Consider the following 21,645-nt stretch of genomic DNA (forward strand, 5'->3'; position numbering starts at 1 on the left):
GAAATGAGAGCTGACTTTTATTCAGCACTTACTCTGGGCCAGAAATTGTTCTCACTCAGGGCACACAGAGCTGACAAAGAGGCCATCTTTGCTTTCCAGGAGCTCAGTATCTCAAAATCTCTAGGAGATTTTGCTGTTAACCTTATCCCCAGGAGGCAAGCATTTTTTAAGTCTTCCTATTAACAAGCTCCTTCCGGAATGTTTTCGACTTTCAAAATTGACCCCTTTCTTAAAGTAATAAAAATCAATAAAAATTCACATCCCTTGTTCTAGGTTTTCCCTCTTCCCTTTGTTGTCAAAATTTAAATCTATTCCATCATTACATATACGATTGAATTCAGAATAACACTTACTGAGCATCTATTCTGCTTAGTTATTCTGCTAGGTTATGATGTTACAGAAATGTATATCATCTGATTTAACTCATTTTTCTCTTCCTTATCATTATTCTCATAGGACACCGGTGACTTACAAATCCCTAAATCTATGGCTTTTTCTTAGTTTTTTTTTTTTCCTTTATCTTTTGTGGCTTTTGTCTCCACTCACCAACTCTTACTCTTTCTCCTTTAAAGCTTAATTTTAATGCTACTCTTCCATTCATCTGCTTCCCCTCTCTGTTTCCTTACTGCATCCTTTCTGCATGCAGCCCATGGAAACATGGGATTTTTCAAGTTCAGTTGTCTCCTCCTCTCTGCATGTTGTTTTTCATTGTTTTAATTTTCCCACGTTTTCATTACCATCAGCCTATTAAAGGCTTTAATTCTAGTTCTTATTCAGTCTTATCAGTAGGTACCTCTGACAGCAGGGTTTAACTCAACTTTCTCATTCGTAAAATGAACAGACTGATCAGGACCATTTTCATTTTTACCTTTAAATTTATGGTCAAAATCTACATCTCTAATTCTCAACCTCTCCATAGGCTCCAGGCTGACATTCCCAAGATGTTCTGCCATTATTGTCACCTCCCAGGTTTAAAAGTTGACCCTCACTAGGCCACCTGGGTAGTTGATCTCTGACTCTTGATTTTGGCTCAGGTCATTATTTCACAGTTTGTGAGATCAAGCCCGTAATGGGGCTCTGCATTGGACTCTGCACTGATCACACATACCCTGCTTGAGATTCTTTCTCTCCGTCTCTCTCTGCCCCTCCCCCACACATGCACAAGCTCTCTTTTTCTCTCTCTCAAAATAAATAAACTTAAAAAAAAAAGTTGACCCTCACACCTTCCACTTCAAGACATGCTTCTACTCCTGATTTCCTCTATTCTGCTAAAACCTCTGCTCTAATCACACAGGGTTGACTGTGAGATTCATCTTGGCTTTGTCTTTTGTCTCCTCTTTTCCAGTCCATCACCAAGTGAAGACCTTTCCCTACCATCTCACTCTTTTTTAGATATATATTTTTCCTCCCATAATACCTAATATACAACTTGGCACAAAGCAAGTGCTCAGTTAATAATAGTTAAAGGGTGTGTCTCAGTTAAAGGGGCTCTCCTCTTGTCCTATTGCTATTAGTTCTCCTTCAGAAATGTCCAGTCATAATTAAAACCAATTAAATGAGAATCAGCAACATTCTCTTTTTTTCCACTCCTAGCTCAAGTACAACATTTAAACCACCTGAAATAGAATAAACTGGTAAGAAAAACAATGCTGTTCTTTGAGCCCTGATAGAACATAAATTCTGTGAAAATCTGTTCAAACCACAACTCTAATTAAAGGTTTTAGCTGCCAAATAATATGTTCTGGTTAAAGCCAAGTTAGTATTATGGAGTGTTTCAGGAATAACAGCACAGGCTTTATACTTTGCTGTTGATTTTCTCATGGGAAACTCATGTAAAGGAGAGTGATACCTCCCTGTTGACTTTAACTTTTAGAAATGCAAAGCATGCTGAAATTGTACATAATTCTCTTCTAAAGAAAAGGAAATAGCATTTCAATGGTTTTCCTCAGTGTCTTATTGAGTTATGGTGGGGCACAATTATGTCTGTTAAATTGATTTACCAGATGGAACGTTACATTTTATATTCATCTGATTAAGTTGTAGGAGACTGGAATTGTATCTCATACCATGAAGATCATATATAAAAGCAAAATTATTTTAATTAACTACATTTTGAAACTGGCTAATTAGATGTTTAAACCGTTTTTTTTCTCTCTCCTCTAACTTACATTGCACTAAAAAAGGGAAATTGTGTTTAGGAATGGGCCTTATAATACAGTTGTTTTTTGGCTTAATAATCTAATATCTCAAATGGAATCTGTGAAGGAAAAAACAGTAAAATGTTCCCACTTGAGTGCATTTTGGAAAGTGCTTGCTTATCATGGCTATTTAATATGTACAAAGTATTCTTAGCATTTCAGGGTTAAAATAAATGATCTTTAGCTTACACCCTTATGGATCTTTAACAGAAAAAATAAAGAAAAAAGCTCTGTTTTTGTCTCTTTTTTCTCCTTTCTATCTTTTCACAAATAAAATATATATTAATAAAACTTTTACCTTTTATAGAAAATTAAATATGATAAAATAGTAAATATTAATTTTAATTATTGTCCTAGTATTTTGCTAACTGATGAGCATATATCTTAATAGTTTTCTTTAATATCTGACTTCTTACCTAAAAATAATGCAATAAAAACATAGCACAGTAAAACCTGATCTAATCGTAACCAGTATTTAAGAATATGCTACTTGCAAAACAATGCCAACCTTGGAATTCACTGGACTGCTGTATTGGCTTCCTATGGCTCCTGTAATAAATTACTACAAACTTAGTACCTTAAAACACACATATTTATGATCTTTCTGTACTGGAGGTCAGAAGTCCAAAATGGGTCTCTCTGGGCTAAAATTGAGGTGTCAGCAGAGCCGTGTTCCTTTCTAGAGGCTCTAGGGGCATTTTCATCTCCTTGATGTTTCCAGCTTCTGGGGGCTGCCTGCATTCTCTGGCTCGTGGCCCACTTCCCTCTTCGAAGCCAGCAGTGACTAGTTGAGTCTTGAACTGCATTGCTCTGGCACTCTTTTGCCTCTCTTTTTAGTATTTTCAAAAGACACTTGTGATTATCCTGGGCCCACCTGGACAATCCAGGATAATCTCCTTCTCTTTAAATGAGCTAATTAGCAACCATAAATCCATCTGCAACCTTAATTATTTTTTCACCATGTAAAGTAACAGTCACACGTTCTGGAGAGTAAGACATAGATATCTCTGTTGCCTTATTCTGCCTACCACAACTAATTTAGAGTTTTTATTAGAATGATGATTGTATAGAATCCTTTCACTTAGTACTTCTTCACCAGTTTATTTGAAGTTTGAGATCTATTTATCTAGATAGTTATCCAGAGAAAGTTGGCTAATAGAAGGTGTTTAACTGAAGATCTGTCTAGAGAAGGACTCTGAGGTGACCTTAATAAATCCAGAGGCAAAATGTTGCCTTTTACATCAGTCTGAGATAGATATTTTTGTTTTCTTATAAATATGTATTACAAAGAAAATCTAGAATAAAGATAATGAAGCTGTGAATTCCATTGAGGCAGAAGTGAATTACTGAGAACATTCCAAAACATAAAGTTTACAAAAGCAAAATTTGTAAAGGAAAATAATAACAAGATCTGCCCAAATGACTTGGAAGGTTTTGAAACGGAAGAAGAAGAACAGGAAGTAAGGTAGCTAGAGTTTGAGCCAGGTGAAGGACAAACTCCTGTTGTTTAGATATCAGTGCTGACCCTTTGTTATTGGTGCTGTTTATCCATGGCACCTGGTTGGGTGTCAGGGGTTTTGAAGGGCCAAATGTTCCTAATGGTTGCACTGAAAGACTCAAAATTATAGTGAAGCAGATAACAGTTACAAGTAGTAGTAATTAAACACTAAACAATATAAATGTGCATGGCAAGATTGACCAGAAAGCCACTTAAACTAAACCGCACAATGCGATTGCCTGAGGAGACTAGTGGAACCACCTTCTACATAGTGAGCTAATCCAGAAAACTGGGGAACTGGTTGTCCTCTATCTTATTGTAGAATCTTCTGTCATCGCTTGCTCTTAAACCTTCCCTTCCTCAATATGCAGTCTGTTGCAGTTCAATACCCATTTAGTTCAATGCCCATTCCAGTGGTTGACCATTCTCTGACTCCAGCATAACTTTGGCCAGTCAACTCTCTGTCTTTTTAAATTTTAAATCTAGTGTTCCTATCCTCCTACTTAAGACTCATGTAATAACTCTTCTTTTTTTAATTAATTAATTAATTTAAGTAATTTCTACACTCAAGGTGGGGCTCAAACTCAGGATCCTGAGATCGGGAGTTGGATGCTCTACTGACTGAGCCAACAAGGTGCCCCCGTGATACTTCTTCTGTCATCTTGAAGGCTAAAATCCTTACATGGTATTCACAAACTTTCTCTTGCCTTCTCCCCTCCTGACGTAGCCTTCTCCCCTCCTGACGTAGCCTTCTCTGTAACCTTTCTCCACTCCACCCTCTCATACCACTTGCATGAGCAGTCCCAAACAAGTTACAGTCCCAGAAGAACTCTCTGCTTCACACTCACATAAGCCATTCACACCTGATTTTCCAAATAGTCCTTGCTCTTCCTCCACTGTATGCTTGGATAGTTCATACTTTTCTGTAAATGCTTAGCTAATACATACTTCCCCTTTGTTAAGCTTTACTTGGTGCCTTTTTATCACCCACAGAGCTACGCTAAATACACACTACATTCCTTATTCCGAATATATTTGCCAAAATAAATCTGGACATATCTTCATGAATATATGTCTATATTAAAATTAAGATTCTGTGAGAAATCTTTGAGGATAATACCTATAGCTTGTTTGCTATTGTATTCAGAGAGCTTATAATAGGCACCGAATAAATTTCTCTTATATGAATAAATACATGTATAGAGTAATATTAGGAACTAGTATACATCTAGTATACATCTCTTTAGGTATTTAAAAATATAGGAAGATTCTTTATGAAGTAATTTTTAAGAACATAATTCACAGTAATATTTTGTGGGAATAAGATTGAGTAACTGCTTTTGGAGAGTTGTAAACTGGGCAAGTCAGAAGAAAAAAAAGGAAACAAAGTAGCAAGCTAGATAGCAATTTTATAGTTTTATGGGAATGAACTGAAAATTTTTAAATAAACATAAGAGAAAAAAGTTTTTAAAAGTTTAAAGCCATATATTTGAAGAAAGTAAGGTTTACAGCATTTAAGATTAGACAGTGATTTTAGTATATTTACTGGATATCATTCTCTTTAATACTTATGAACTCTTTAAAGTCAGGAGAATGTCACATTTTCAGGCAAGAAAATTGAGGCATAGAGACATTGAATAATATTTTACCCAAATCATACCACAGTGGCAGAATCAAGACTGGGAATCAGTGCCAGACTCTTATTAATGTGACCAAGTAAGGTTCATGCTGAGAGCACAAATAAGGTTAGATTTATGGTGATACCCAGAGAGTTATTAGGTGATAGGTGTTAATTTTCTGGACCATACAATCCTGACTGTATGCTTGTTTCCTGGGAGAAATTGTGTCCCTATCAAATACTGGGCTGTCCCTATGCAGATCTCACCCATTCAGATGGCCCTCACTCTGTCATGAAATCAATTCACATCTATGTTTATACCTATAGCTCTTATGAAGTATCTGGGTAGAAAGTGTTAAAAAGTTTTACATCACAAATAAAACTATTCTTCATGACATTTCTATTTGAAAGAGTATATAAAGGATACATATAATAAGGGAAGTAAATAAAACTGTAAAGTACATCATGGTATAATTTCTTTCATGCATAGACAGGAATTCGTTCATTCCTGAAATATTATTAGCATGATTAAGTAATGTATTCTGAATTTTTATTTATAAGTGTGGAATTTTAGAACTAAAGAGGACTTTTATTTTAAAAAGATATAAATATGTCTATAAATTCAGATAACCCCCAAAGTAGCATATTATTTAAGTTGTAAAATACTAGTTAGAAGTAAGACTTTATTATAAACCTTTAGGCTGTGGGTTAAAACATACATTTTAGAGGGACGCCTGAGTTGCTCAGTTAGTTGAGCATCCAACTTCAGCTCAGGTCATGATCTCACTGCTCATGGGTTCGAGCCCTGCCTCGGGCTCTGTGCCAATAGCTCAGAGCCTGGAGCCTGCTTTGGATTTTGTGTCTCCCTCTCTCTGCCCTTTCCCTGCTTGTGTGCTCTCTCTCTCAAAAATACGCGTTAAAAAAATGTCTTAATAGATTTTAGAAACTGGATTGAAGAAGACTGAATATGCCCTTAATCTAGGTTATTTCAATGAAGTGATAATTCAACATTTTACTGTATTTTCAAAGTATGGATTTTCAGAATTTGTCCTTATTTAGGTAAATATCTTATACTTAAAATATTAAAATGTATAAAAGGAAGTATTCTAGATACATGTCTAGATAAATATGAAGGTATTCTAGACTTAGGGGATATGATTTCCTGGAATCCAAAACATGTTATTTTTCGTGCTTGCCAGAAAAATGAAATTCCTTCTGCATTCCACATCTGATCTATAAGACTTCTTGCCATAACACTGAACATCAAGAAATTTTTAGGAATTAGAAAAGTTGAAGTTCATCTACTTTACTTCTCAACAACATTTGAAACCCAACCTTTAATTAAGTTTCCTTTCATGCTTGAATATGTGTAAGCATGCATTTATTCATTTAGCAACTGCTTATTGAGACTTACCATGAGTCTGTGTAGTTGCTAAGTACTGAGAATAGACACAAAATTATGACATCTACTGTTCTGAGCACTATGTGTGGTGGAGTAATTTCAGTGAAACAGTGAAGGTTAGAGCCATATTGCAGTGGTTTGAGGTTAGGAAGTGGTGGTGGCAAGTTTAAGGCTACTTAAAAAAAAAAGCTTGACTGTGAAATTAAAGTATAACTACAGATAGTAGCTAATAATTTATATCTTAGGAGGGCTTATTTTTGTTTGAATGGGAAAGATGCACGCTTGTCTGCTAAGAAGAAAGAAAGAGAGTTTGAAGATATATATCAAATATCCTCTCTTAGTATTGCATAATTTAGCTAAATTTTGCTTGATATTTTTTTGAAGCCTTATTTTCCATTTAGTATCCCTTTCTCAATGTGTTAGCATACTCAATATTCATTCCTTGAATTTGCCAGCACCTTCCCCTGGACAAGGTTGTTTTCTCCATATAGAATTGTACTTTCCTCCCAGGTCGGCCTGTCAGTATCTCACTCAGCCCCCAGGATTTCCCCCTCTGTGCCTTACAGCCACAACCTGCTTATACTTATAGCATGGCATTGATCACAGTCTGTCATTCATTTTTGTTAGACCTTGAGTACCTAGGAGAAAAAGGCTTTCTATTTTATTGATGAGGCAGTTGCCTCAGTGTTTAACACACACTTTTTCACATTCATTGATTCATTCATTTGTTCAATAAATAACTTACAGATTTACTCTATGTAGTAGGTATTGCATAAGTACTGAATAAGCAATGGAAACATAACTGTACCCATTCCCAGCCCTCATGGAACTTGCAGCCTATGTTATCAGTATTGTTACTCAATAGAATCTTAATTAAATGACATTAAACAATGGAACCAACTAAATAGAAAGTTTTCATTTTAACTATAAAAAAGTGAAGAAATACTGTATAAATTATAATTTGTTTTTGTCCAGAATCATATTGTTTGATTAAAGTATATTATTCCTTAAAAATGGGAATTTGTACTTTAAATGTCCTAAAAATTCAAGGAAAATTGTTATTTTCTCCTTTGTTTGTCCTAGTATTTTTTTTTCTTAAATCTAGCATTGAGTAGCAAGTTTTGTATTCATTTATTCATTCATTTCCACTAAGTGCTAACGAAGCCAGGTAAGCACCAGGCACTCAGAAGAAACACTGGTGTAAAAAAGGGTACAGTTTTCAGTACAGAGTACTGCTCTTAGATAGAAGAAGAAACTGAGTGTCTTGTCCTGGGCCTTTGAGTTTTAGAATGCCTGCTCTGGCTGACAATATGAAGCATCTATGAGTGCTATGGGAAAATGCCCATGCAGGGCTAACAACCTCCCCATCCTGGACCACATTCCTGTTACCCTGACCTCCATATGTTTTTCCAACTTCTCTGAGCTGCTTCATAGGACTTAATAATACTCTTTGCCCTGTATGCCCATTGATAATTTTTATAATAATAAGGTTGTTGTTGCTTTCTTCCTTTTTTTAAAAAAAATTGTCTATTTATTTTTAAGAGAGAGACAGAGACAGAACACAAATGGGGAGGGGCAAAGAGAGAGAGGGAGATGCAGAATCCGAAGCAGGCTCCAGGCTGCATGCTGTCAGCACAGAGCCCAACGCAGGGCTCAAACTTAGGAGCCGTGAGATCATGATCTGAACTGAAGTCGGACGCTTAACAGACTGAGCCACCCAGGCGCCCAGTGTTGTTATTTTCAATTGTGAGGAACCTAAGAGTTAAATTCCTGTTTACACTGATGGAAGGAAATACTCACAAGTGCGAACGTAGGTTCACAATAATGCATGCCACTGGTGCGGTCTTTCCAAGCAACACTGTAGATCACCTAAACATCCAGTTATCAAATGTTTAAACAAATTATTGCATACTCACATGTAAATGTGACTACATAACATATGGTACACCCTTATAATGTGTTTTTAAAAGACTACATAGCTACTTGGGGAAAGATTCATAATAGATTTTTGAGTGAAAAACAGAATAAATGGAATTATTTTAAAGAATATATAATTGCCTGTGAAAAGACTTATAATGCATTAAGTGAACAAACAGTATGCCATCATAAATATAATTTGATTCTCATTTTCAAATATTTTTATATGCAAAACACAAAAGAAACATATTAGCAGGCAAAACTCAATTTGCCCCATTTCTAAAATTATTGAACATGTATGACCTATATAATCAGAAGGCAGCAATAAATGTTGTTATAAAATAAACACTTCAGAAGACCACACTGCAAATTGACTAATGTGCATAACATATACCAATATGCTTTTTGAAAGACAATAATCCTTTTTAACAAACAGATATACTTGGTATATTCCCAATAAGAAGATGGATAGATGTTGACAATAATATTTCTGAATCAAAAAGAATAGTATTATAATTTCTTCAGGGAATTGCATTCATAAATTACCGTAAGTGTGGCTAGTTATTAGAAGTTAAAATTACCAAAGAAATGATTTTTTTAAAACTCATATGAATGAATTATATATCATTAAATGGTTACAGTTAGAAAGAGTTAGATTAGAAACTTTGCTCCTGACATAAAAATGTACAAAATCTGACTCATAACATTAAAAATCTGTATTATTGGGGCGCCTGGGTGGCGCAGTCGGTTAAGCGTCCGACTTCAGCCAGGTCACGATCTCGCGGTCCGTGAGTTCGAGCCCCACGTTAGGCTCTGGGCTGATGGCTCGGAGCCTGGAGACTGTTTCCGATTCTGTGTCTCCCTCTCTCTCTGACCCTCCCCCGTTCATGCTCTGTCTCTCTCTGTCCCAAAAATAAATAAAAAACGTTGAAAAAAAATTTAAAAAAAAATCTGTATTATTTGAGCCAAAAATATAAGCTGTGTTAGATTTGTAGTATTATTCTGAATGCTGACTTTGCAAATACATAGCCTTTGTCTAATTATGAAAAGTTTTAATTAGAGTAACCCAGATCTTCAGATAAACTAGATTAGAGAATTTTCTATGTCCCCAAAGTATCTTTTCATAATTGGAATGATTACTTAATTGAACAGTTCACATGGAATGGATTCCTACACTGCTACCCTGAAAGGGAGAAGTGACTCAGACAGGAAACCTAATCTTCCTAAAGGGCATTCAGAAGAGAGTGAATGAATGATAGCTTTTATGTCCTTGGTTCCAAGTGACAGAGTATTAGAATATGGCAGCTCCTAAGGTAGCCCTGTGGGTGGGAGAGAGCAAGAGAAATACAGCAAGAGAGAGAGGCTGGGTGAACAAGTACGCAGATCTAGTACAGCAGGGAAGAATGACAATGCCAGAGAAGGAATCTGAAGTTGGCAACAGAAGTCTCACCTTCACTTGTGATTTCAGTGCTAAACATGCAGTGCAGGTGAAATTGTTGAATATCTCAAATATTCATTAGTATAAAGACATATATTAATCTAGTACTAAATTTTGATTGATAATTATTATCTAAATAGTATTGTTTTTTAAACATTTATTTATTTGGAGAGACAGGGTGTGCGCAAGTGGGGGACAGAGGGGGGGGAGAGAGAGAATCTCAAGCAGGCTCCGTGCTGTCATTGCAAAGCCCCATGAGATCATGACCTGAACTGAAATCAAGAGTTGGGTGCTTAACCGGCTGAACCACCCAGGCGCTCTTAATTAATAGTATTATTGGCCATTACTCAGTGGAAATTTCTTCCTTTTATCCTTATGATCATTTCAAATGAGAATGAAGAACATCTGTATACCATGATACGTGGTATTGAATTTTTGTCTCAATTATTGGTGTAAAGAATGTTCATAATTTAGAATTAAAAGGGAATAAGGACAAAGTACACACAGTAAGCATCATTCTTAGTAGATGGTGATGTATTTAAGACAGAAACTAAATAAAGTAGAAATTATAGGGGCACCGGTGTGGCCCAGTCGGTTGAGTCCGGGTTTAGCTCAGGTCATGATCTCACAGTCCATGAGTTTGAGCCCTGCATCCTCTGTGCTGACAGCTCAGAGTCTGCAGCCTGCTTCAGATTCTGTGTCTCCCTCTCTCTCTGCCCCTCCCCCACTCACACTTTTCTCTCTCTCTCTCTCCCCCTCTTTTTCTCTCTCTAAAAAGTAAAATAAACATTAAAAAATGAAAAAAAAGAAATTATAAACAGGTAAGTAAAAATATTGAAAAAAATATGTAGTCAATTACCAACAAAAAATTGATTTTATTTTATTTATTTTTTTAAATCTTTATTCATTTTTGAGAGAGAGACAGCACAAGCAGGGGAGGGGCAGAGAGAGAGGGAGACACAGAATCTGAAGCAGGCTCCAGGCTCTGAGCTGTCAGCACAGAGCCTGATGCGTGGCTCGAACTCACCAGCTGTGAGATCATGACCTGAGCCAAAGTCGGATACCCAACCGACTGAGCCGCCCAGGTGCCCCCCCCCCCCAAAAAAGTGGATTTAAATATACTGAGTAAAAGATCAGAAAAGGGATAATTACTGTTTTTGTTGTTTTTATAGGTAACATTGCAAAAGGCAAAGGCAGTAAACCAGTTGTAGCTCTCTATACTTCTACTTTTTTTTTTTTTTATTTTTAAATTTTTTTTTTTTTTTTTTTTTAACATTTATTCATTTTTGAGACAGAGAGAGACAGAGCATGAACGGGGGAGGGGCAGAGAGAGAGGGAGACACAGAATCGGAAGCAGCTCCAGGCTCTGAGCCATCAGCCCAGAGCCCGACGCGGGGCTTGAACTCACGGACCGCGAGATAGTGACCTGAGCTGAAGTCGGACGCTCAACCGACTGAGCCACCCAGGTGCCCCCTACTTTTTTATTTTAAGTTTCTCTTAGTCTTACATATAGACTACATTAAACATTCATTTATTCAACATCTGTCAGTTGAACAACTTTTTTTGTGACAGCCAGCCAGTTGAGCTATGTACTCTATTCCACCCCTTTAATCATCCACCATGATGTACGGTAGGCATCATTACTACTCTGTAGTAGATACTAAAATGATTCACGGAGATCAGAGAACTCACCCATGGTTGCAATTAGTACATGGAAAGTTAGCAGTAAAATCTGAGTCTGATCTTTTTCTGTTTGAGACCTCTTTGCTTCTGCAAAAAATACTTTCCATGTCTGTATGTATGTGTAAGTGTGCAAAAATGACACCCTCACACTCACATAAAACAAGCTGAAGTGAAATGACAAGTCTGGGCTTTGTCAGTTACTATTGGAATCCTAATTTTTTAACCTGTGCTTCTGCTACCTAGCTTTACTCTTTCTTTCCCGTTGTTTGTTCTCAAACCCTGCCACCCCTAAGTTCATTCCGCACCATGTATGAAAAGAAAGATTTGAAATACATTTAGCTCATGAAGCATCTTGCACATGTTTTCTGTTTCATTTTGTTCTCTTTTAAATTTCTTTTAAGTGAAAAGAATAAAAGGTTTTAGGTCTGTCCTCTTTATTTTAATATTGATTGTTTTCATTTAAATAATGATAATCAATTTTTCATGCAAGGTTTTCTTCTCAGCAGACACATGCATTCAGATGGGCACACACACTAAAAAGCTTGCCTTCTGTTTCTGTGATTAATTGAGATGTAGAGAGCGATGGGTATGGGGTAAAAATAGAAAGGCAATTAGTGCAACTAGGCATGAAATACATTGAGATACAAGCAGAATGTCTCCCCAGTTAGTGATCTCTTTCTGGGCTCTTGAGGATTAGCATCCCATTAGCAAGTCACTGGAATGGAAATCTTCAGCCTTTGGGGAGACCAGAGCATTAAAAATGGAATTAACTCTAACTGCAAACTGAGTCAGCACAATAGATCATTAATTCTACGCCTTGGGTATATATCATGCTGAGCTTTGGTGTGTGGGCTTCTGAAATATGAGGAGTGAGCTTATAAAACATTGCAATGACTAAATGATGGTTATCTATCATTTCATCCTTCATCCTCACCACTGAGATACTAATGTCTTTGGTGACTCTGGTGACTCAAAACCAGTATTGAAATACAGATGAAAGTTTTTACTAGAACTAGTGCATATGGACCTTTATTTAGAAAAGTTTTACGTTGTGTATATTTTCTAATATTTATTTTTAAGAGAGAGAGAGCATGTGGACACACATGTGCACACGTGCACAAGTCAGGGAGAGGCAGAGAGGTGGGGGGGGAGAGACAGAGGATCTGAAGTAAGCTCAAACTCTCAAACCGTGAGATCGTGATCTGGGGCTGAAGTTGGACACTTAACCGATAAGCCACCCAGGACACCCTAGTGTATTGTATATTTTGAAAAAATAAATTTATGTTGCACTTACTGAATATCAGTGATTCCTAGTTTTTAAAAAGCTATGTCCTTGGGGTGTCTGGGTGGCTCAGTCAGTTAAGCTTCTGACTTCAGCTCAGGTCATGATCTGAAGGTTCCGTTCTTGAGTATGAGCCCCACAAGCCCCAGGAGCCTCATCAGGCTCTCTGCTGTCGGCATGGAGCCTCCTTTGGATTCTAAGTCTCCCTCTCTCTCTCTGCCCCTCCCCAACTGGCGCTCGCTCTCTCTCTCTCGCTCTCTCTCTCTCTCTCTGTCTCTCTGTCTCAAAAAAATAAACTATAAAAAAAAACAAAAAAACTAAAAACTATGTCCTCAGATGATAAAGATAAAAATATCACAATGCTTCAAGTAGTATCCTACCAAAAATTGAGAATTACATCTTTCTACATGAAGTTGACTTGTTTTGCTTTCTATAGAAATACCAGTGATATTAAAAATGTTTTGAAATAAATTTCTAAGTATAAAAATATAGTGAACACTTGATTATTTTCAAGTGATGTATAGTACTCCCTGATTTCTAATGATCTTTTCTTACTCTTCCACATCCTCTTTGAGAATGTCTAACAGATAGTATTATCTTCTTTGATCATCGCAGTGTAGCATAGTCATTAACAACTGCCATTTACAGATTCTTACCCCAGGGTTTCTCACACTTGGCAGTATAGACATTTGAGTCCAGATAACTCTTCGTTCTGGGATCTGCCATGTACACTGTAGGATGTTTAGCAGCAACTCTGGCTTCTACCCACTAGATTCCCAACAGCTATACTCCATACTGACCATCCAAAATATCTCCACACATTACCAATTGTCCCATGGTGTTAACATCTTCCCTGAGAAGCACTGGTTTATCCTCTACTGAGCATGATTTAATTTAATTCTACAAAAACTTGGCAGAGTACGTGGGACTTGGTTAATCAGAGTCTTGGTAGGAAACAGAACCTTCACAATATTGGTCATAGACTTTTATGAAAGGAGTACTTTACAACTGCTTAGGGATGTTGAGGCACCCAGAAAATAGCAGCAAGAAACGATTCCCACCCCTAGGGTTGAAAAAGCAAGGAGAGGAAACAATGTTTCTGGAGTGCTGGGAAAGCTGGAACCATGGAGCAGAAGCCTCTCGAGGGAGATGAAATCAGAAAGAAACAAAACTCTAGCCAGTGATGCAACACTGAGGCAGAGAGAGCAGAGGATACCCTGGCCCCTCCCTCCTCCATAATCCTTTATCACTAACCAGTCCTACCCATAGATGAGCCCAAAGGAAATAAAACCAGCAAAGGACTAGAGTGATGCAACCCCAGTACTCAGCCTTATGGGCTCAGACAAAGATGTAAAATGGAGTCTATTGGGGCACATGGAGGGGAAAAAAAAAACTGTCCCCATTTTAACATGAAAAACTGAGGTTTAAAGATACAAAGTAATTCACCCAAAGCCAATGTACTCCATGCCCTACTAGTAATCTATAGCTGATTTGCATAAATGAACTGACATTCAGAGACTAGGAATTATTCAAGGTTATTGATTTTAGTAGCTGATAGCTACAAGACCAGAACCCAGTTCTCATTCCTAGTCTGGTGTTCACTTTTTTTGTGTCGACCTTTGAAAGAAATTTTAGAACTGTATATCCAGCCCACTCTGAAACAAACATAGGAATTAAAGCTATGTGCTGACCTGACAAATCATTTTCTTTTCCCTGAAAAGCTTACGGAATTCTAGGTTTCACATAGAATGTTTAAATGGCATATGCTGTTTTTCCAAGCTTTTTGGCACATTTTAGTCTTGATTGCAGAAACTTGGCCCCAACTGGTGCCTTGTGTTAGGAGAGGGAAGGGGGCTGGACTGAAAATCAGGAGAGTGGGGACCCAGTTCTGACCGGGTCATTCCTGCCATCCTTAACAGTAGCAGCAGTAATGAAAGTTCCATAAACCTTTCCTTCCCGTGCATTCATCTAGATCTTCACAGTTATTTTCAGGTATCTAATCAGGTGGCCATAGCTCTAAAATAAAGGAAGTCTTAGATTTTTATGTTTCAGAAATGAAGAGCCAGGCTCAGAAAGTACTAGAGTCTTACTGAATATCCCATAGCTGGGAAGTGGACTTCACCTCTTCTCACTGAAAACATAGTGCATTTCCTACTCCATCCTTTAAAGTGATTAATCAATTGATAGTCTTCCTCTGGAGAGCCAGTCAATCGGTAGCATTTTATACTTAGATTTCATCATCAAGGCATGTCTAGATCAAAGTCTGAGAATCTGTAATTTTTTGTCTTCAGGTTATAAGCAAGGCCACAGTGGAAAGCAATAAGAGTTAGTACATAGAGATTCCTCATTCCTTCCTTTCTAGGTTTCAGATGAATATATTTATTAACTTACAGCTTTTTAGAGACAACAATTGGTGTTTTAAAGGAATTTAAAAATAAACATGTACAGGGAAACATATCTAAGTGAATTAATACAGTTTTATTTTCTCCCTTTAATCCTGATTGAATCAGATGCTAGTAATTCAAATTCAGACTTCTCCACTAAGATAAAGTGGACTGTCAACTCCTGGAAGGTCTGGAAGAACCTTAATCCTTTACCCAAACTGTTTACCTTCTTTGCCTCAAGGTGGGGGCCCCGGGAAATGGTACATATCAGGGCTCCGGCCCTGAGCTTCTTGTTCTCAGTCCTGCTCTCTGCCTATCCCCTTTTTCATTTTCTACTTTTGCAATACTTTCAAGCCACCCATCTCTACCTTTTCAGGGTTTTCAGCCATAAAATCAGGTATATAACACAAAAAAAATTAACTTGTTTTATTTTTATAACTGGATATTTCTTTCAAGTTCCTATTTCACCAAGTTCATTCCAAGTAAAGCTAAAATGTAGGGGTTCTTCATCCAACATCAAGCTGCAGAGAAGGGAAACAGAAAACAAAAAGACAAAATGAACATGGAGATATTTGAAGTCTAAACATAAAAACAAATCAATAATAAAGAGGGATAAGAAAGAAAAGATTGTTAAGTTTTACTTTGACACACTTTGCAGTCAGGCAAAAATACAAAATTCCTTCAAAGAAAACATTTCACTCACCGAAAACTCTAGCTGCATGATACCATCATATCTAACGCAGATGATTAGTAATGCTTTGGGAAAAGGTTTATAATTGTTATGATGTTCATATACAAGGAAGGGTGGAGCAGAAATATTTTGGTATTTAGAAGAATAGACTTGATCTAGATTATCTAGGTACAGATCATGGTGTCATCCCTTTTTACCTCTGAGACCTTGGGCAAGTTACTTACCCTCTCTGTGTTCGTTGCCTCATTAATCTAATCAAGGTATAAATAGAATCTGTCCCATATAGATTTTTTCTTATGGTTAAACAAGTTAATATTAACAAAGTGTTTACAACAGTAGTGAACATGGGAATCACTACATGAATGTTAGTTGTCGTTGGAAACACTCTTTTCATAACTGTCATCATCAACGTCATCACCATTTTCGTTACCATCACTGACTTGTACTACATAGGGGCTCATTCCAGTGTTCCCATTCTTCTAGAGTATAATTACGTAGAAGCCTAATACATAATTACTATATTAGAGAACATCACTACCTAGAATAGTTTAACCAAAGAAATACTAATGTATGTATACTAATGTATAATGTGCATTTGTACTTTGGAACATATAACCTAACTCGGAACTTTCAAATCTAAGGCTTGGCCACCCTTTCTTTCTATTTGATTGTATACAAAATGTGTAGAAAGTTTTATTCATAATGATTCTTCTTGGTTTGGTGTTAATATACCAAGTATATTTTCTCAGGATATCAGGTTAGAAACTACCGACAAAGAAATATTCCAGGAATCAGAATTAGACATAAATTATATGCTACAGAGGTGTCTTCTTATTACCAGAAGTCAGGCCAGAGTCTCTAAAATCACATCAGGGTACTGTTTTTGTGGTATTGCGTTTCACCCTTGGGAGAATTAAAAGAGCTGACAATGACGTATAATAAATCTTACTCTGACCCAAACATATTTAATGATTAAACCTCCCAGCAATCCCAATTCTGTCAGATAAAATAAGTAGAAAACTTTATATTTTTACTCTTTTTTCACTTCATATTTAGAGAAGTAGGAAAACATTTTGCACATTTCATAAAAATAATTACTATATTTGTCTGTTTCATTCATTTAGAGTTAATGCCTTATTTTACATGGTTGGAATTTTAATTTGAGATGAGCAGGAACCAAGAAAAGGGTGAGCCGTTTTTTATACACAGGAGCAGCTGGCTCTCTATTTTTTAATTTTTATCTATTTTCTTTGTCTCAATCCCCAGCCTCTGAGCCCAACTTGAAGGTGCGGTCCAGGTTAAAACAGAAAGTGGCAGAGAGGAGAAGCAGCCCCTTACTCAGGCGGAAGGATGGAAATGTTGTCACTTCATTCAAGAAGCGAATGTTTGAGGTGACAGGTAATTGAGGACTGGGCAGACATACACTAAAAAATGCTGGTAGGAGGAATGAAAATAAATAGTTTAGAATAAACATGGCTGTTGCATATTAAAGTTATTTTAAGAAGAAACATTTCTTGAAAGGAAATTATATTGAAAACTCACAAGTAGTTCAGTAAACCCTGCCATGCATTCACCAACTGTGTTAAATAGGAAATGAATGAAAAACAGAACTATGTGTCAATCTAGGCGTAACTAGGGAATGCCAAAGCTCACCTTAATCTTTTCAGAAACAGGCAGTCCATTTTAGGAATGCCAACTAGAAGAATATAACTTTTAATGAAATTTGATCAGAAATGAGCAGAGGGAGGTCCAAGAAGAACACTTCCCCCATACTCAGACATGAATGTACAAAATGCATCTGGGAAAATTAAACTATGTGGAACAGCAAAACCTTGACTTTTCAACAAATTTACAGAACTCATAAATGACTTTATGTGTTTACTAGTGAACTGGGACTTATGGCAGGAGGGGGATATATTGCCTTTTAGGAAGGGAAAGAAACTGTCATTTTCACTAGTCTCAAATGGAAGAGTTCTTATTTTTTTAGCTGCCTGGTTAGTGGTGGGGTGAACAGGTTAGGAAATTTAACCTGATGTCTTACAAAGCTTTCTAGTCCCAGTTGTACCTGGTCTGAAATTAGAGAGGACCTAGGGATATGAGAACCAAAAAGGCTAGCCAAAGTAATAGTATGGACTACTGTTTACTGAGTACCTACTTGGAGCTATGCATTGTATCTGGTCATTTCCTTCAGTTGCATCAATAAAGAAGTGGTCATTTGCAACCATTTTTTTCCATGGTTATACCAATCTGGTCAGTTGCTATTATTCCTCTAAGATCAGATCTTATCCTTAGCAGGTAAGGATAATAGTTTTTAAAAATGACTTGTCTGTATCTCCTGTGGCCATCATAGTGTGCAGTTTGGGGAGACAATAGGGCAAAGGTGGTGGAGGTGAAAAATACAGAATACTAATGTGACTTGGTAATTTGGCAGGTTATTTAGGGAAAAAAGATGCATCATTTCCTATGCAATCCTGATAGATTAATATGTGTATCCAAATAAAGTATTATTGGAAACTTTTTCCTTGACAGATAAGACCTATTAAATAAATAAATAGTAAAGTTTATACTTATTTTTAATATCAAATATCATCACTAATTTGGACAATTCTAAATTCGGCGCTGCAGACTTTCTTTTTCAGAATGCATATTTGTACTTACGTAAATAAAAATCTTAAGTTTTTGTAATAGAGGGACTTAGTGGGTTTGGGGTGTTGGGGAGTGAATCTGTTTTCATGAATGTAAAGAAGATGAAAATATCATGTCTAATGCAAGTAGATATGAGTGATTTTTCTAATTGGCGAGAATATGCTACCTCATAACAGGAAAACCTGAAGGAACAAGAAAAACATATACATTGCTTTGCTTTTTTTGTTTGTTTTCGTTTTAGAATCTGATTCTCTAAGGTAATATTTATATAACCCAAAGTTCTTTTCTATTTACGATCTTTTCTTGATTGTAACTTTTCCCCCACAGTCACTTGCCATATTGCAGCAGAGTTTTGCTCAATACCAATCTGGATAATGATTAATTCTAACTTAAAGGGGTTATGATTTGCTGGAGTTTTGCTCAAGTTTCTTTCATTCTTTTTTTTTTTTTTTTGAAATACCATATTTCTCCCTCCCTAATTTTGTGAGATAATGACTGCCCCTTTCATCTGAGGAAATAATGTGTTTTCAAAGAGAGACTTGTATGTTTTTTAGACACACATTTCTGCTCAGTGAGCTAGGACTTGTGGACACTTTGGTAGATTTTTTTTTAAACTAGTATGTTGTACTTATTCTAAATGTCTTTGGGGGATCTGGACTACCAGACAGACAGCTTTAGTCACCTGTACTCCTCCCCCTTCTTCTGCCAGCTTTCATGTAACTGGGATGAGCTGTGTTTGGAACTTAATACTAATTACTTTCACTATCTAGGCAGAGACTTCATAGCATCATAGCAGTTAAATTGACATTGCTGTTCTCACATCTGTACATCTGTCTTCCCCATGACACAGGTTCAAGTGCATGCTGTTTCCAAACCTATGCCCCCTTTCCTCCCAATAATTGACATGGGAATGACTTGCCATCTCCCTCTTTTTTAAATTCCAGAGTTTTCTGCCCCTTTTCCACCAAAGCCATGTTATTTTAAAATTCTAAGCCTTGGCACATCCCCGTGCCTGCGATGCCTTCTCCTCCACTCCCTTCTTCTCCATTGCCTGCGTATCATGAACCACTTCTCTTCAAGCACCAGGTGCAATATCACTTATTTTCTAAGACTTTCTCAGTGATCCCAAAAAATCAGTTGCTGCCTCCCCTTCCAGAGCTCATCCAGTACAATGTTGTAGAATCCTGCAGCGGCATTTGTTTGCTGCCTTGAGTTCTAGTGCTCATGGCAGTGATTTCTAAATAAGGAAATACTTCGGTCTGAATATCACACACAAGATATAAATAATATAGGTTTAAAATGACAAGGCAGATATAAGAAAATAACTTCTTGGTTTTTGTTTTTAAAGACAGGATATGAAAATGAGACATTAATGAGAAAACAGTAGTCACACAAGGAAGGACAAGAATTAGGAGTCTAGGGGAGACGAAGCTCCTTGAAGTATTTTTTTAATGTGTATTTTTCTCATTAAAAGAACAGCAAAGGGGTGCCTGGGTGGCTCAGTCGGTTGAGCGACCGACTTCAGCTCAGGTCATGATCTCACAGTTTGTGAGTTTGAGCTCCGCGTCGGGCTCTGTGCTGACAGCTCAGAGCCTGCAGCCTGCTTCAAATTCTGTGTCTCCCTCTCTCTCTGCCCCTCCCCTGCTCATACTCTGCCTCTCTCTGTCTCTCAAAAATAAATAAATGTTAAAAAAAATTAAAAACAAAAAACAGCACATAAGAATCAAAGATAAAGAGCAGATTAATCAAAATGTAAGCAAAATATATAGACAGAAAGGCAGTGAGAAAGATGTGTTTCAGAATTTATACCAAAGAACTTCTTTATTTTTTTTTCATCAAAAACTTCTATAATGATCTCTAAGTGGATATCCTTACTTTTCTAGAAACTATTGAGTACTAGGTTGTATTTTTAACAGTAAAAACAAAGGGAGAAAAGTGGTATGAAAATTCAGAAATGTTTCAAAAGTTTCCACAGGTTTTTGTTTTTGTTTTTGTTTTTAACGTACTGAAATGGTGCTTGTCATTCCCATAGGGAAGGAAAAGAGTGTTCTGTGCTGTATGTTACTTAGAGTATAACTAAAGCTCATCTTTGTATGTTTTTCATGAATCTGTTTGTGCTTCACAATGTTTTTCAGAATCCTCAGTCAGTAGCAGCTCTCCAGGGTCTGGCCCCAGCTCACCAAACAATGGGCCAACCGGTAACGTTACTGAAAATGAGACTTCAGTTTTGCCGCCTACTCCTCATGCTGAGGTAAGACTCTTGATTATTTTGGTTCTTTTAAAAATTAGATCCTTGATGAGCCTTGTAAAACGAAGTGAGTTTTCTGAACTAAACTTTAAAGCCACCTGTTCTTAGTTATTTTTCTGTAGGCTTATAATATATGGAATTGAATAAACTTGATCTTATTTACAAAGTTTGGATGACAATCAGGGTTTGAAAATGTTGAAATGTAATCCTCAAAAAAACCTTTTAGTGATGCTGAGTATACACTGCCCAGCAGTTGTGCAGCTCAGTAGTATTATGTTTGTTTTTATTCTGATGGGGGTAGACCCATAAATACGCAAAAACAACCTCATGAAAATCTCTCAGTAGAACAGCCTATCAAAGTAGGTTTGTTCTCCCTGGCGAGTGATGAAAAAAAAGAAGGAGTATTACAGCTGAGGAACATAGGGTTCGACTGAGCAAACATTTACTGAGGACCTACTAAGTGCCAGCCATTTTTCCTGGGAATGGGAATATAAAGATGAATAAGATATGAACTCTGTTTTTGAAGAATGAAATATTAAAGGAAATTGATCTGAATTTATGCAGTCAACCCTAATAACATTTTTCAACACATAATTTATTGAAACCAATGATGTAAAAATAGAGGAAAATAAAATTGTGA

At 36.7% G+C, this 21,645-nt stretch overlaps 1 protein-coding gene across 4 annotated transcripts in view; it reads left to right on the forward strand.

Moving 5' to 3' along the window:
* Positions 1 to 21,645, forward strand: part of HDAC9 (histone deacetylase 9) — a 957,815-nt gene that overhangs the window by 542,999 nt on the left and 393,171 nt on the right. For 3 of the 4 annotated variants that reach the window (XM_042919682.1, XM_042919691.1, XM_042919700.1), the window contains exons 9-10: positions 17,378 to 17,509; positions 20,893 to 21,008. In XM_042919682.1, the coding sequence (XP_042775616.1) occupies positions 17,378 to 17,509; positions 20,893 to 21,008 (248 nt within the window). The remainder of the gene's footprint in view (positions 1 to 17,377; positions 17,510 to 20,892; positions 21,009 to 21,645) is intronic. The other variant, XM_042919708.1, reaches the window with a different exon arrangement.

This window comes from Panthera leo, chromosome A2 (genome assembly GCF_018350215.1).
Source record: "Panthera leo isolate Ple1 chromosome A2, P.leo_Ple1_pat1.1, whole genome shotgun sequence".
In the NCBI taxonomy this organism is placed as follows: domain Eukaryota; kingdom Metazoa; phylum Chordata; class Mammalia; order Carnivora; family Felidae; genus Panthera; species Panthera leo.